The sequence below is a fragment of the Blennius ocellaris genome (assembly GCF_963422515.1).
Source record: "Blennius ocellaris genome assembly, chromosome: 19".
NCBI classification, from domain to species: domain Eukaryota; kingdom Metazoa; phylum Chordata; class Actinopteri; order Blenniiformes; family Blenniidae; genus Blennius; species Blennius ocellaris.
The window spans coordinates 18,528,942-18,543,690 of record NC_137668.1 but is presented as its reverse complement, the minus strand read 5'-3'; the positions used below and the strand labels follow the sequence as shown (position 1 = coordinate 18,543,690).

Sequence of the window (14,749 nt, the reverse complement as noted above, 5' to 3'; positions counted from 1 at the left end):
AGCTAACAGCACCACAAATCCATGATCACGTGACATGAGTTGTCAATACGGTAAGTATCACATCAAAGCAGGTAAAAATGGCATTTATAAAGAAAAGTAAATTAATCACAATATAGGACATTTTTCAAATGCCCATCATGTCTGTTCAATAGCAAACACATTGGGGCTTTGTATTTCCTTCAGGAGACAATTAGCTGGAGTTGGCCCGTCCAACCTCTAAAGCTCCCCCCCCCCCACCCCTTCCCCCACCTCTGTCCATCTCACAGGAGGGCCACTGGAGGAGAATGACTGGTAAAACCCAGACCAGCAACGTGACCAACAAGAATGACCCTCGTTCCCTCAACTCCAGAGTCTTTATCGGCAACCTCAACACAGCCATCGTCAAGAAGACTGACATAGAGGTCATCTTCGCCAAGTACGGAAAGATTGTGGGTTGCTCCGTGCACAAGGGTTACGCCTTTGTACAGTACATAAACGAAAGGAACGCCCGAGCTGCTGTGGCGGGAGAGAATACCCGCATCATCGCTGGACAGCCTCTCGGTGAGTACTTTGTCTTCTCCTCTGTGAAGTATTTCTGCATCACTGGCTCGCAATGCAAATGTCATTAGGAACTTATGAGGGGCAAGTAAGATGCAAGTTGCACTGCACTTCACAAAAAACTTTCCCCTTGAACTACAGAATGTTTTGTTAAGCCTGATCTTTGCCGCGGGAATGGATTGTCTCTCTTGGGAACACAAAATGCCTCCGGCATCTCTGAGACTTTTAGTTTCGAACATCCCTTGGCTCCTAAATGCTGAAGTGTCTGTGTTTGTTGTCACAGTGTTTTGGAGAAGAATCTCAGCTGAATCCTTGAACTGATCCGCACGTAGATGTGAGCACAGTTTGATTTTAACAGTTCCTAAGCAGCAACTTGCAGAAAGTATGCCAAAGTTCTTGTGACATATTATTTAGAGCCAAACTGAATATTTTAAGTAACATGGGATGCAGCTGCAATATGCTGTGCAAGCATTGATTTTCTACTGTGCTTACACTTTGTAGTGAGTTGTTTTTGTGGCTGCTTTTAAAAAAGTTTTTGTTTTATTCACACTTGTTTTGCTTATGGGCAGGAGGCACAAAATTTGAGATATTGAACGATTTGAGTCACAGGGTAACTTTCTAGACAATGTGAGAAAATTTAGAGGAGCATTCTGGGAAAAAAACATGTGCATTTTGAGTTTATGCCCAGAAGGAAACAAAGCTACCATTTAGGTTTGAATGTGGAATTACTTGTGTTTGTGAAGGCCGTCGTCTCAGGCCTTATCTTTATTAAATATCTTGTAAAGACTTGGGGTAAAATTACAAAGACACAGCACAGCAGATTCCAAGATTCCAATGAATTTGAAATGATCCGGATTGGATACTCCCACCTATAGGGAGGAAACCTTTTGATTAAATGATTCAGTTTTAGCATTTCAGTTTGGAAGCTCACTGCGAAGTGAAAAAAAACCTATATTAGACACAGCTGTTAACTTTTAATTGGAGTGAGTTTTTCTTTTTAATGTTTTGGAGGGGGGGGGGGGGTAGTGTTTTGGGAGGGATACAAACAAATACAGAAACACACATGTACAGACTAACATTAGCTATTACTAAGTTATTTCAAGTCTTGTTTTTTGCTATTGAAACTTAAACACCTCAACATGTCATTTGTGCACAAAAAAACTAGTTTAAAAGAGTAAACTAACCAAAACTACCAATTTAATATTTCTACTTGTCGTGGTGCCTCTCTTTTGTAAAAACTATATATTTAAAAAAAAATTATCATTCGGGGGGCTTCGATTCAAAAATAATAAGCAAAAATAATCCAAAAAAAAGTGAATGTGTACTATGCATGTATATCTTTTCAATAAGAAGCCAGTCAAACACAATTTGATTTTGTGGTTAGTAGCAGAAGTACTATTTAATGCTCACAAGAATTAAAAGGTGTGTCATGACATCAAGCTGAAATTGTTTATCGGTGTGAAATGTTTAGAAATGATGGTACGTTGTGGAAGCAAAGACAAAAGTTATTTATGATTACGTCAGTCTCTGCACTACAACAGATCTGATATTGTATGGTCAACATACTTTGAATTCATTTTCAAGGTTACCACTTTATATTTTTGGAGATGGATGTTTGTGCTCGTGGATAGATCTTTACTCTTTTTACAGTGTTTACCAGCTGTGCTGTCAAATTGTACAAACATGTTGGTTCAAGAAAAATTACATTGATGAGCATTAGAACAAATCACTGTGTCCATTCAATCATTCATTCAAACAGTAACACATTACTTTTTATGAAGAGATATTTGACCGGTGTGGAGAATTATGTTATTGCGCTGCCCTCCAAAGCAATCCTGTTTTTAATATGACATCTCTGGAAATTTACCTTCGCCAGCTGCGAGGAGAGAAATATACAGGATTACTTTCCCAAAGAAAACAGTCTGTGGGCCTTGAGGTGACAAACACTGCAGGTTTTTTTTTTACATGTCAATCTTGCAACATGGAGGTCAGAAATAAAATAAAGTTGAACATTTCAATATAAACGGAATGATGAGACCGGTGCTTGTGATTGACTTACTTTACAATTCACTCTGAACTGAGTGTACAAGTGTATGTGTGGCTCTAATGTTTCCTACATATTTTGATCTCAGCGTTTCCACTGAGGAAGTGTCAAACTTCGCAAGTGGTGGAGAGCGAATCTGGGACACACAGACTTTGAACCAGGAGGAAATGTTGTATATGTGGACGCATGAATGACTGAATGGATCTGCCGGGCTCTTCCATATTTGCTGTGTCACGCAAACAGAGGCCTGCAAATATCACTGTGTGACAGAACAGTGAATAGTTTGAGATTTGATTTTTCACTCATCACCGACAGTGATACACAATGGATATTCAATCAGGGAGTTGGACTTGATAATTATCTATCTTATTGCTGCAGAGAACGTATGGACTTGATATTTGGCATCAGAACTCCGATGACATCACTTCTTCCATGAGACGGAGAGTGACATTAATAACTTCATCGTCAAGGGAACGCGGACTGCGAGCTTGCAGGTTGACAGTGGAGGGTGGCGAATTAGGCTGCATTCTATTGCTTCAATTAGCTCCTCGTCGTACACCATTACGGTCTGACATTTAAAAATCTGCTATACAAGAAGTTGAAGTTTTCTCAATTCAATCTAGTGCTGCATCTCCTCTGCATTAACTGGACACACCAATCTAAATGGACCTGAGATTTCAGATGTGAGAATATATAGCACCATTCAAATGCTGATTAAAATGTTTTGAAATGTAACATTTTCCTTTTCACACATTTTCCACATCGAGACAAAACATGAATAGCAATTAATGATGATGTTTTCTCTCGTGTGATTAATGGAAGCTTGAGCACTTTTGTACTTGAGGTCACTCAGCTTGATAGTATGGGTTTTGCAATCGGCAAAAAAGCAGAAAAAAACACATCGGTTATTAAAATATAATTTCAACCAGGTCCGCCAGCAGACAGAGCCAAACCATTACCTAACACTTTGCCATATCTATAATAAGAGTGTTTGGATTTATTTGTAACTTTGCTGTAGAATCATTTTACTCTCTTCATGTGTGATTGCTTGTTTTTGGTTGAGAAAGCAAACATAATTGAAAGTGCTCTAGTGTTCATTCCGCAGCAACCTCGGAATGAAGCAATCCTGCCACATTGCTGACACTCAATCTGCAAGTCATGTGGCAAGAGTACACTGGGAGATACACCTTAATTGACAATTAGGGTCCCCCCTCAGTCTCATCTTTCCAAGCTGATGTTTTTCATATTAATATGGCCGAGAAATGAATAGGCAACATAATTCAGATGTGGGAATGACCAGTGCAAAGAATCAGGTTTCTTGTTTGAAAACTCTTCATTAAAGGTATATTACCCGCAAATTGGTTGCACATCAGTTTTACTAGTGATATCATATTTTGTTTTTGTTATTGAAGAAACATTGCTCAAATATCTTGTTGTTTTTGCCATTGTCTGTTACTCTTCCATCGATCTTCTGCCCCCTGTAGGAAATATAGCAAAAGCAGTGAAACCGTTGTAAAGTGTGCTTTTGGGGAGAGCAGCAGCAGAATAATGAATAATGATCATTCTTCCACTGATCAAATCCAGTTCAGATGCAGTGGTTGTGAATACACTGTATTTCATAATGTTGGGTTAACTTTTCATATTTGTGTCTTCTATATTTCTGCCTTTGAGATGCACAAAAACTGGAAGTACGCTACTCTTGCAGGGTCTGACCAACCCGGGATAAATGTGAGACCCAGAATGTAGGAGCCCACACCGGTTTAGATATATTTGAGTATTAAATTGTGCTTTTAATGATAAAAGTTTGAGTTTTGTGTGTGCGCGCATGTGTACGCATGCTTATGGATGAAAAAGCAAATTAAAAGAAACTCTATAACAGCACAGCTGGCAGCACCTTTGTTGCCTTGCCACCAAATGAAAAATAGATGCTTCATTACCCTATCAAATGTGAATAGGAGTTCATGAGATCATATCTACGTTTCTGAGCACAGCAATCATTACTAAATAACAGTATGTGTGATGCTATTCTGAATCGTGGCCTTTATCACTCTGCAATTCAGAGTTGCAAGCTTGAAGACATTTCTCTAAAAGCACCTCAAGAGCACAGATGTTGAATTTTAAATCAAAGCAGAGATGAAGAAATGCTCCTCTGTCACTCTTCCTGTGGTGCCAAAACATTTTAAACATGCTTCAAAACAACTGGGTAAATTCAAGAGACCTGCAGTGCAAACATGTGAGGACAGTGGATGTGGATCAAGGATCTAATTACATAACTAACTGGTCAAAATCCAACCTACAATTATAAGATATCAGTCATTATTCTGATGAAAATGTCTTGCACCTGTGTTTTAACTGTGAACTGGGCTCCTGCATCCCATCGGGTGGGATAATAACTGTAATTATCACTTAAAATTAAGCTCAGCATTTAGAAAGTGGGTGTGATATGCCTAAGAATATCTCAGAGTAGCCAGAATATATTATTCTATATTTCTCATGGGGCTATAGCATAGAAAACCATAGTGTGTTCAAATGAAACTGTAAAGACATGTATATGCTTGTGTATTAACAGTCATTAAATAAGAGGTCATTCTTTGCCAACTTTATGAAAACACTTTGAAGTCTTTGTGTTTTACCTGTTTTTGGGATCATGGAACTTCTGGAGTAAACTAATGGGTGCATGAGTTACTTTTATCAGCTCGTTAATTAATTGTCTTCTTGTTTTGTGCTAAACATGTACCATCGTTTATAGTTGTTTTCACTCAATACATAAGCCCATTGTTCAAGTGTAGGAACAGACAGAAACTGTAACTGCTTGCAAGCTTAAACTGAGTAAACAAGCATTCCAATACTTGTAACTGTCAATGTCAACACTGTATATTTTTAAATGGTTTCATTACTTGTTCTCAAGTTGGTTGCAAACACTTTTAATGTGGTAGTAACTACTAGGTCCTATAAATCTGGCAATATAATACACAGGAGAGGACTGGAGTCACAATTCAATTTATGACAATACTTTATCTTGGAAATCTAAACAAAATATAGGGATATATTCCTATTTTTGAACTCTAATTTTGGTAAACCTATAAATACTGTTACAAATACATAATTATCTTTCAACATAAACAGAGACAGAGTTGCTTCAATATCTCAGTTTTTTCAATGTCAATTTTATTCATCAAATTGCCAACAGTACCACAATTGCGCAACTCAAACAAAGAAACTCAAACAACATCTTTATCCAATGTAAATAAAGGGAGGAAGTCAGTGAAACAGTATATGAGGATGAGTCACACTGCTAATGTCATTACATAAAGGTGGCACAAAGACAACGGCCAGATCGGAAAATGTTCATTTATCTAACTATCAATTAGAAATTGTCAAAGCGTATCCTGGGGAATTGTTAAAACCTGGTGTATATTAACTAAGTGGCTCAGTGCCGCCCATCCTGGGGTCCAGGAAACCCTTTGTGGGACGGCAGGGATTACCAATGGGGCCTGAGGCTTTGTCTGTTCTGAGGTTGTCAAAAGTAGATTTGCACATGAAATATCACACAGAGAAAGTGATAATAAGTTCAATCGCTCCTCGGTGGCATAGCCACATTGATAGTAAATATTTCTCTGCGTCTCTGTTGTGTAGAGTTGTTGTGCGCTCCATCCCCTCTGGCTAAAAGCTGACTGGGAAATTCCTTGTGACTCACAGTGGCATTATGATTGAAGGCATCATGAACCCCTTTCCCTCTTCACCCTCGGAGATCTATCTCCACACTCTTCACTGGACTCGGTGGGCCTCCACAAACACAGCGAATGACAGATATTTCGCCCTGAGCTGTCCCAGCATTCCTTGAGCCTCCAGATCATGTTGATGTTGACTTTCAGAGCCTGTACAGTACACAGACTGCCTGTGGCCATGGTTCCATCTGAACATTTACTGCTATGTATAGTAGTTGAAATTACACTTGGGGGGGGGTTAAAACAAATTTTATGAAAATATATTTGCATAAGATCTCTTTGACATATTCTCTTGAAATAATGAGTCATAGCTCTTCATGTGGTAAAATGAGCATCTGTCCTTCTTGTTTTTCTTATTCAGAATGCTGGATTCTTTCAACTTTGTCCTGATGTGGCACTGTGTGCCTGTGTGTGTGTCTGCCTTGAGGCAACACATGTGATTGACAGGTGGTGATTGAAGCCCTGATGGAGAAGGACAATGATAGAATGACATCATATACTTTGCTAAGAGAGGCAATATAAGAAGATACAAGCTGCTTTGCAACCTGGGAGCAGAGGAGAGGAAGAGAACAGCAGAGACAGGGAGGCAGCAGAGTGAGGGCAAACTAACAACATCTCTGGAGAGTCCGTTTGGTAACGACTACACCAGATAATCTTCTTTCTGTTGACTCCCATCTGAAGTAGCCTGACCCTCCATGTTGAGATCTGCATTCACGTCTACCTGGAAGTTTCATGGTGAAGGTCCATCCCATTACAATATTAATGACCACACTGAAGGATAATGTGTGATGGATCACCAATCATACTGCCTCCAAATGGCATTGGCAAGAGTTAGGCACATAAATAATAAAGTGATTTAGATGCAAAATCCATCCTAAGCGGATTACAAAGGCAGTGGCACTGCAATCAATCGTCATTTTGGGCCAACATGATGCATAGCAAGCAGCACAGGACACAGAAAGTAAACTATACTGGAAAGGAGGAGCGGAATGAGCGGGGACAGGAGTGACGAGGATGCGCGAGGAGAGCTGCTTCAAGTGTGGCCACAAACACTCTTATCTGAGTAACTTGGCATATGTTTTGGTCCATTTTGATGTTCAGTGTTGTATGAAGGTCTTCATAAAATGATGCTGTCACAACCACCAGAACATCAAACATAAAAAAGTGAACATAGAATTCCCGTTAGGTGAGAATCTGGAATTTGCTTTCTGAAACCATATGTTTCTCTCCTTGCTGCTAATGCATGGAACATAATTTGAGCTAAGTAAGTTTTCAAGTGTTACTGGGAGCTTGGATAAAATATGAGCTATGGTATTTCTACCATAATAGTGTGAAGCCACTCTACTACGCCAATTCAAATGCTTTGTGCTCTGTCACTTTTTTTGTCAGTTTGGCAGACTGCAGATACACCAATCAATGAATCCATCAGTCTGGATTTAGAAGGCACTTTCCATACAGACAATGTAGCACAAAGTGCTTTATGCGATTTAAAAAGAGTCCCACTCAAAAATCCAGTAGCTGAGGACAGATAAACCCTGTTAAGGACCATCGTCACTGGGACAATCTGTACCAGGCGCCATCTATGGTGGGACCCGAGGGACCAACAATGAACACGAGTAAGCAGAGGAATCCACATCACTGCTACAGGCCTGTCATATGGACCCCTGCACTTTGCCTGGTCAGAGTGGGCGCACTGCCAGGACTGGACCCAGCTGAAGAAACGCTGAAACTTACATATAAAATGGAAGAGTAAAATAGTTACATGAGATGAAATTAAAAGGATGATCCTAAAAAAAAATGATGGGCCGGTGAACTGTCCAGACTCTGGACTCACCCTTAGTTTGCCGTGATCAGCTGCAGCCTTGTGTGAACGTGCGCAGATTAAAGCAGTACAGAAGATTGATGGATGGCTTTCTGGCTGTGCAGTATAGCCTGCTGATTATAAAAGCTAAACTATTTTAAATCAGCATTTAAAGGGGCATTTTATATGCTTCAAAGAGAGACACTTTTAGCACACTGGGTAGCAGTAATGAGTGGCTGTTCCTTAAAGCTGCGGTAATTTGCTGTTACCAAAAGTTTCTTGCTTGTGTTGCAATTGGCAACTGCTGGTTCTGACGTTCTACTGAATACAAGAAGAAATGTGAAGTAAATATTTATATCACCTTGTGGTACACAGAGGTATTGCATAATTAATCAACTTGCTTGTTAACTTTGGTAGATTTTTCTGCTGCATTATTGTTTTTACAATTTTTTGGCCAAAATAATATGACGTACACTTATTATAACACTAGCTTGGCTTGTGTGAGGCTTGTAGCTATTAGTTGTGACATACTGCGCACTGTTACCGTCATCTTTAACACACTTTTTAATAGCAGTGACGATCTGAACTATGCAGATTGAATCTGCTGCTTCACTGGCGGACAATCCGAGTGGACAGTACAACATGTGGTTCAAAGAAATTACTCTGAAATATCTAAGAAGATGCTAAGTATCCTGATGCACTGCCATTGTGAATGCATTTTCTGAAGAATCGTGGGAACACGCACTCAACTACTGTTAACAAGCAGTAAATGGGTGACAGCTGACTTGTCTAAAATAAAGTGCAATACATAGAGCTGCTATCAGATCTTAGCTTATCCAGTAGCTACACCTGACTTTGATCATTTACAGCGGCAGTTGTGCTACATGCATAATGCACACAACTGTCTCTTTTTATATGTCAGGTGCACATAAACATCCTGCTGTTCCAGGATGCTGCAGGTAGTTTATGAACTTAGCAGAAAGAGTCCCAAAAAAAATACCAGCTTGAAAGCAAGTGAGCAACTTTAGGCCCAATTTGGGCACAACTGCTGTGTGTCATTAGTAGAGTATGTATAATTTGTGGTACGAACATCTAAAATAAACACAGCACCATCTGCTTTTAGTTGGTTAATAGCCCAGTTGTTTTTGCTGCCTTAAGATAACAATGCACCTGATCACAACTTATTTTAAGATTAGCAGCACCTGTAGGTGCACAGATGGCCACTTTTGGCACAAATGTAAAAAATAAAATCAAGTATCTATGCACTATATTTTAAATCTGGGTTAAAATAGAATAGTTTCCTCTCTATGTGCATCTTACCATTCAGTCAGACCTTCATGTTTATTTTTAACCTGCCTTTTCCCATTCCAGTTACCAGTTTTTTATGCTTATTTGTTCTTCCTTGTTCTTCATTGCTTGTTATCTTTTTCTGGTGTTACCCTAAGGTTTTAGTTGTTGTTTTTATTTGCTTCGTTCTCTTGATTTGGGATTTTTTCTTCTTCTTTTACTTTGCTTGCTCTTTGTGTTTTTGAACATCTGCTATCTGGCTTTTCTTTATTCTGTAATATGCTGACCAAGAGTTAAGATTGTGCTGTTTTTACCTCCTTCCTCCAGTTTCATGCATTTGGAAACGGTTCAAATCACACACCCCAACTACCCCAAACCTCTTTTCATAGTCGCCTTACGTTGCACCCAATGGTTTATTAGACTGCCTATCACACCACATGACATAAAATTAACTTTAAATTACTTGTCTGTGGATAGCTGAATAAAAAACACACCGAAATACAACACTCAAAATCAATCACAAAATATGTAACTCACAGGAAGAAATAATGAAGCTAATGAGATTTTAAAACTAATTGCAACTCTTCACAAAATACAATTGACTCCTCGAATCTACTGAATATCACAAGCTTAAAAATGTAAGTGAATATCGAGGGGGATTTTTTTTTTCCTTTAATGTCTCTCAAAACCAATCCTCTTGCGTTGTCTCCACCTGGCTGCTATAATTCTTCCCATCCTTCGCTATTAGTATTCACAGGCTCGCACTCACTTTGAAATTTGCATAGATAATTCTAGCTATGTCTACAATAACTGCACAGTTCAGTAACTTTATTTTGAGAGCCAGGTTTAGAAGCATGAACAATCGTGAGTGAGAGGCCCTGCGGGTATTGCAGTGTGCAACGAGATGGGCCAATTCCTCCTGATCCACTGGAATGAACCTTGCCAAACCTAACCCCGGAAGGCCCCTCTCTATCTGTCATGTCCCTGCGTTTGCTTCTGAGGCTGTCAGGATATTCAGTCTCTCTGATCATTTGTGTTTGTATCTGTGAAAAACCGCAGGGAATTCAGGTTTGTCCCTGACAAAAGCATTGCAAGCAAACTATAATATCAACATATAATCTTTGTCTTTCTCTTTGCACTTTGAGTTCTTCTCTGTCTCTCCTCTCATATCTTCCCTTGTCCTTGTAGGTGATTAGAATGCATCCTGGTTGTCCGTCTCCTCCCTCATTAATCACACAGTGAGAGACGGGGCCGGACATTGAATGCGCAGTTAGCCTGACCCAGCGTCTGACAACAGCATCCATAACATCGGGTACACAGTAGAACAGGCTCACAGCCATATGATGCCACCAGCAGTGTGGCCTGCATGGCAACAGATATATCCAAGCTTTTCAGAGAATAAGACCATATTGAAACAATAGAGTAGAAACTTAAAGTTGTTCATTGCGTATTTAATAGGCTTTAATAAAGCCACACAGGATACTCAAAAATCCCATTTTCCCCAGCTGCCAGGATCTCTTTCTTCTTTCTGACTATCCCCATTCCGTCTCTCTCTCTATCGCATGCCCTCTTTCTCTGTTTCATATGTACTGACAAATGCTTTGGTGGGGCATGAGCCACAGTGTGGACAAAGTGAGATGGATTACTGTGTGGATTTTGGCAGAGAAATCGGCGACTAATTCTCTGATTAGAAACCTGGGTTCAGAAAGCAGAGAAACACTGAGCTGTGAATCAGAGACAGGGCGCCATGCTCAGTGGGCCTCAGCAATCTGTGTGTGTATTTATGGATGGTATGTGTGCGTACATGTGTGTGTGTGTGTGTGTGTGGGGGGGGGGGGGGGGTTGAGGGACAGAAGCATATGTTCATGTGTACAGGCAAGGCTTGTTTCACTGCTTATACATGTTCTCCCTGCAGGTGTCTGCATTTTAATTATGATACGATTGATTTATGCACTGAGAGCAGTTCATTTAATTTGTATGATTATCGCATAGGAGCAACATATTTTAAATTCTTTACTAAATTTTCATCAAAAAAAATTAAATCACCATCACACATATCGAATAATAATTCAACCATAACATTTCTGTATTAACCAGCAATTAACACAGATTTAATCTTAATCTTGGCAGTTGTTAGTGGGTGGGATATTTTAGGCAATAAGTGACCATTTTTGTCCTTGATTTGTTTGCTCGAAGCAGGAAAAACTGAGAAATGTTAGCAACATTGTCAGAAAAGGGCCAATGTGTGATTGCCGGACGACTCAGTCTCTGTATCTTCAACATTGCATCTGTTGTCACGTGTTCCCGGTCTGCAATGTTACGTTTCTGTTAGTGGTAAGAACAAAAGGGAACAAAAATCACTGAACCAGCAAAGTACAGGTACCACCTTGCACTTTCCAGGCCTTAACATCTTGATGCCAGATACAACAGCACAATTTCCTTGTGTAAGCACTTTTATGGCAGCAAAAAGTAGAGCACATAATATTAAGCATTGTGGTCAGAATGTTTTGACTCAACAGTGAATACATGTTTTTTTATTCATCCTCAGTTTTGAGAAATTCAATTAAATGGTTTACTCAATGTCTATTTAATTATTTTAGACAGGTGCTGGCTTCCTGTACAGATATGTCCCTCTCGTGTAGAAACAAAAAGCTGAGTTTTTATCTTTTTAGCAAAGAAGAAATATCCAGTTCGGGTTGAACCATGGCTTCTCTCACAAAACTATGTGTTCAGATGATTGTTTCCTCAGGTCTGGTAAACTATGTCACACAGCAAGGAGAAGCAGACTCTGCCGATATGGAAATTTCATCTCCTCTCGGAATCAGTGAACTCTGTCAGAACATCCACATCCCAACAGTCACAGCTGCATACCTTTATCCACTGATTCCTTGTCCTGCGTCGTAGCAGTGACAGCTTGACACTAGCCAAAGTGGAGGACATGGAGAACATTTCCTGTGGCTCGCTCCTCCCATAGCCATCAATGGGATGACCAGCAAAATCTGCAGCGAGATGGGATTCAATAGTATAAAACCCACTCTGGACTGCCTTGGTATGAGTTTTACCACAGCAGAGTCTGTGGTAAACAAAAACTCAATGCACTCAAGGACGACTAAAATTTAATTCTGTGAAAGGCTACTCAGTAAATATGTCAATAAAGTGAAATAAAACCATAGTCAATAGATGTATGCTTTTATTCTGCAAAACCACTACATTGGCTTCTGTTCGTGAGAGGATCAGGATCAGAAGAATAGCTCTGATGTTGACATGACTCAGGAGAAGACACATCCGTTTTCATTCCTGTCTTCATATTTTCCAGCTGACCAATCAACCACCTCAGAATCTGAGGCTGAGCTTCTCTCTTTAAGCTCGCCAAGGATCCCTGCAGCCTCCATGCATCCTGTTAGCTGATAGCAGTTAGTAAATAGACCTATGGGGACCCAGTCTGAGATGAGCTGTGTGGACAGTGAGAGGCAGGATTAACTTTGAGCCTAACAAGCATCCTGGATGTGTTCATTAATATTACATCCATCTATAAGAGAAGAGGGAGCAGGGGGAGCAGCACTGGACCAATCAGGAAGAACACAGTGGTTGGATAATTGTTCTTTGTGCATAATTGAATATGCCTGTTGGCCCTATTGAGAGAATAGGTTTACGTTTGAAGCATGCTGATGCAGATTGGATGGGCTTAACACGAATGGATCATTTGCTGAAACTGAGAGCTGCACTTTCATGTCATCGTAGAGTAGATCGTAGAGTAGACATGCATGTTGGTCATGATAAGATAATAAGAACATTAAGTCAAGAAGCCTGTCTTTATCTGTAAGTCTGTGTATCAAGAGTAATGAGCTTTTTGTGTAGGATTAGTGCTCTTTCAGATGCTCTCACTGTGCATGCTGGGAGATAATGCTTCAATAAGAGAAGCGATGTTGTTCCCGGCAGGTGCAGAGCCTCGCCATGACAGAGACCACTGCAGTGCAACCTTTATGCTGAGCATCAGCTAAACAGACAGACTTTAATAACAGACCTGACATACCCCCCCCACCGGCCCCGGATGGAAAAATCTGCCCTTTACCACTTTATAATAATTGATCCAGTCAGTCATGTCTGTCTCTTAATTTGCGCCGTAATTGTCGATGTGCACCTCAGGCTTCCGACAAAAGAGAAATCCGGGTGATAAAAGGTGACGTATTGTGTGAGTAATGGTTCGTGACTTGTGGTTACACATGCAGTGATAATTACTGCGACCCCGGAGCGTTTCAGTGGACTCGTGCTCACAGTGCTCTCTGGCATAACCCCTCTGACTCCCTCTGCTTAGTGCGTGGATTAAGGAGCATTGTGACAGACTCAGCAGGGACTTCACTCCCTGAATGAAGATGGACTGTACAAACAAAATAGCAGTACCAAATAGCCTGTAACCTCGCCCTAAGCAATATCTTGCGCTCTCATTTGTTTACTTCTTCTCTCACATTTCTTGATTTGACTTAGCATTCGTTCTCCCTCCATCTCCTCGTGCTCTCATGGTACTTTGCTCCCACTCTTTCCTCGTTGCTTCGTCCTAATTTCACTGCAAAGCTGACGGCTTGTGACTCAGTTGTGGGATTCTTACTCACAGCTGGAGGACCAGACATGGCTTTGGGCTCCTCTGTCCAGTGAAAGGTCACACAAAGCGCAATGACGGTTAACTACCTCAAGTTTTATCGCATCCGATGCTTTTGCACGAACTGCAGCCAGAAGTAACCCCACTGACACCATCCAGTCGCAGTTTACAGTCAGGCCATAACCATTCCAAAGTACTTGAAGCACTGTTTAGAGCAGCAGTGCATGACAAAACTGTCCACTTGGCCTTCCTAGACCTCAAGCTAGTTGCTATTTTAGGGAGCGGGGGAGCAGCTAGACAGATTATTCCGCAACTGAGAGGGCACAGATTTGTTCCCGACAAAAGATCCACTCACAAACATTTGTCTAATTGAATATGCAGCCATTACATGAAGCATCCAGTACATCATCCTGATATTTCTGCTGCCCCTTCTTGTACAATCTCATTTATCTCCCAGCCTAAACGTCTTTTCCCAAACTCAGCTGATTTGCCTTTATCAGACTCTCCTCATTTTGTGACTGCTATAGATTTAATTAGGGGAATCAGCAAGGGAGAATGACTTTCACCTAAAATGACCTCAATGTAAAAAATCTGCTGAATATTTTACATAATCGCTGTAAGTTTGATTAAGATACAGAACTGCCTGCTCACTCAGTGAAACTCCCGTCAGACAAGAGTGGCGTCGCTGCAAACAAAGACATCCTCATTAATAGGTGCGCACTGTACTGAGTTGACAGAATGACCACACTCGTGTT

At 40.4% G+C, this 14,749-nt stretch overlaps 1 protein-coding gene across 1 annotated transcript in view; it reads left to right on the top strand.

Moving 5' to 3' along the window:
* Positions 1–284: 284 nt before the first annotated feature.
* ralyl (RALY RNA binding protein like) overlaps positions 285–14,749 on the top strand; it is a gene marked incomplete at both ends in the record, with an annotated part of 62,797 nt that continues 48,332 nt past the window's right edge. Inside the window, one exon of the mRNA XM_080514929.1 lies at positions 285–540. Coding sequence (XP_080371055.1) covers positions 285–540 — 256 coding nt within the window. The remainder of the gene's footprint in view (positions 541–14,749) is intronic.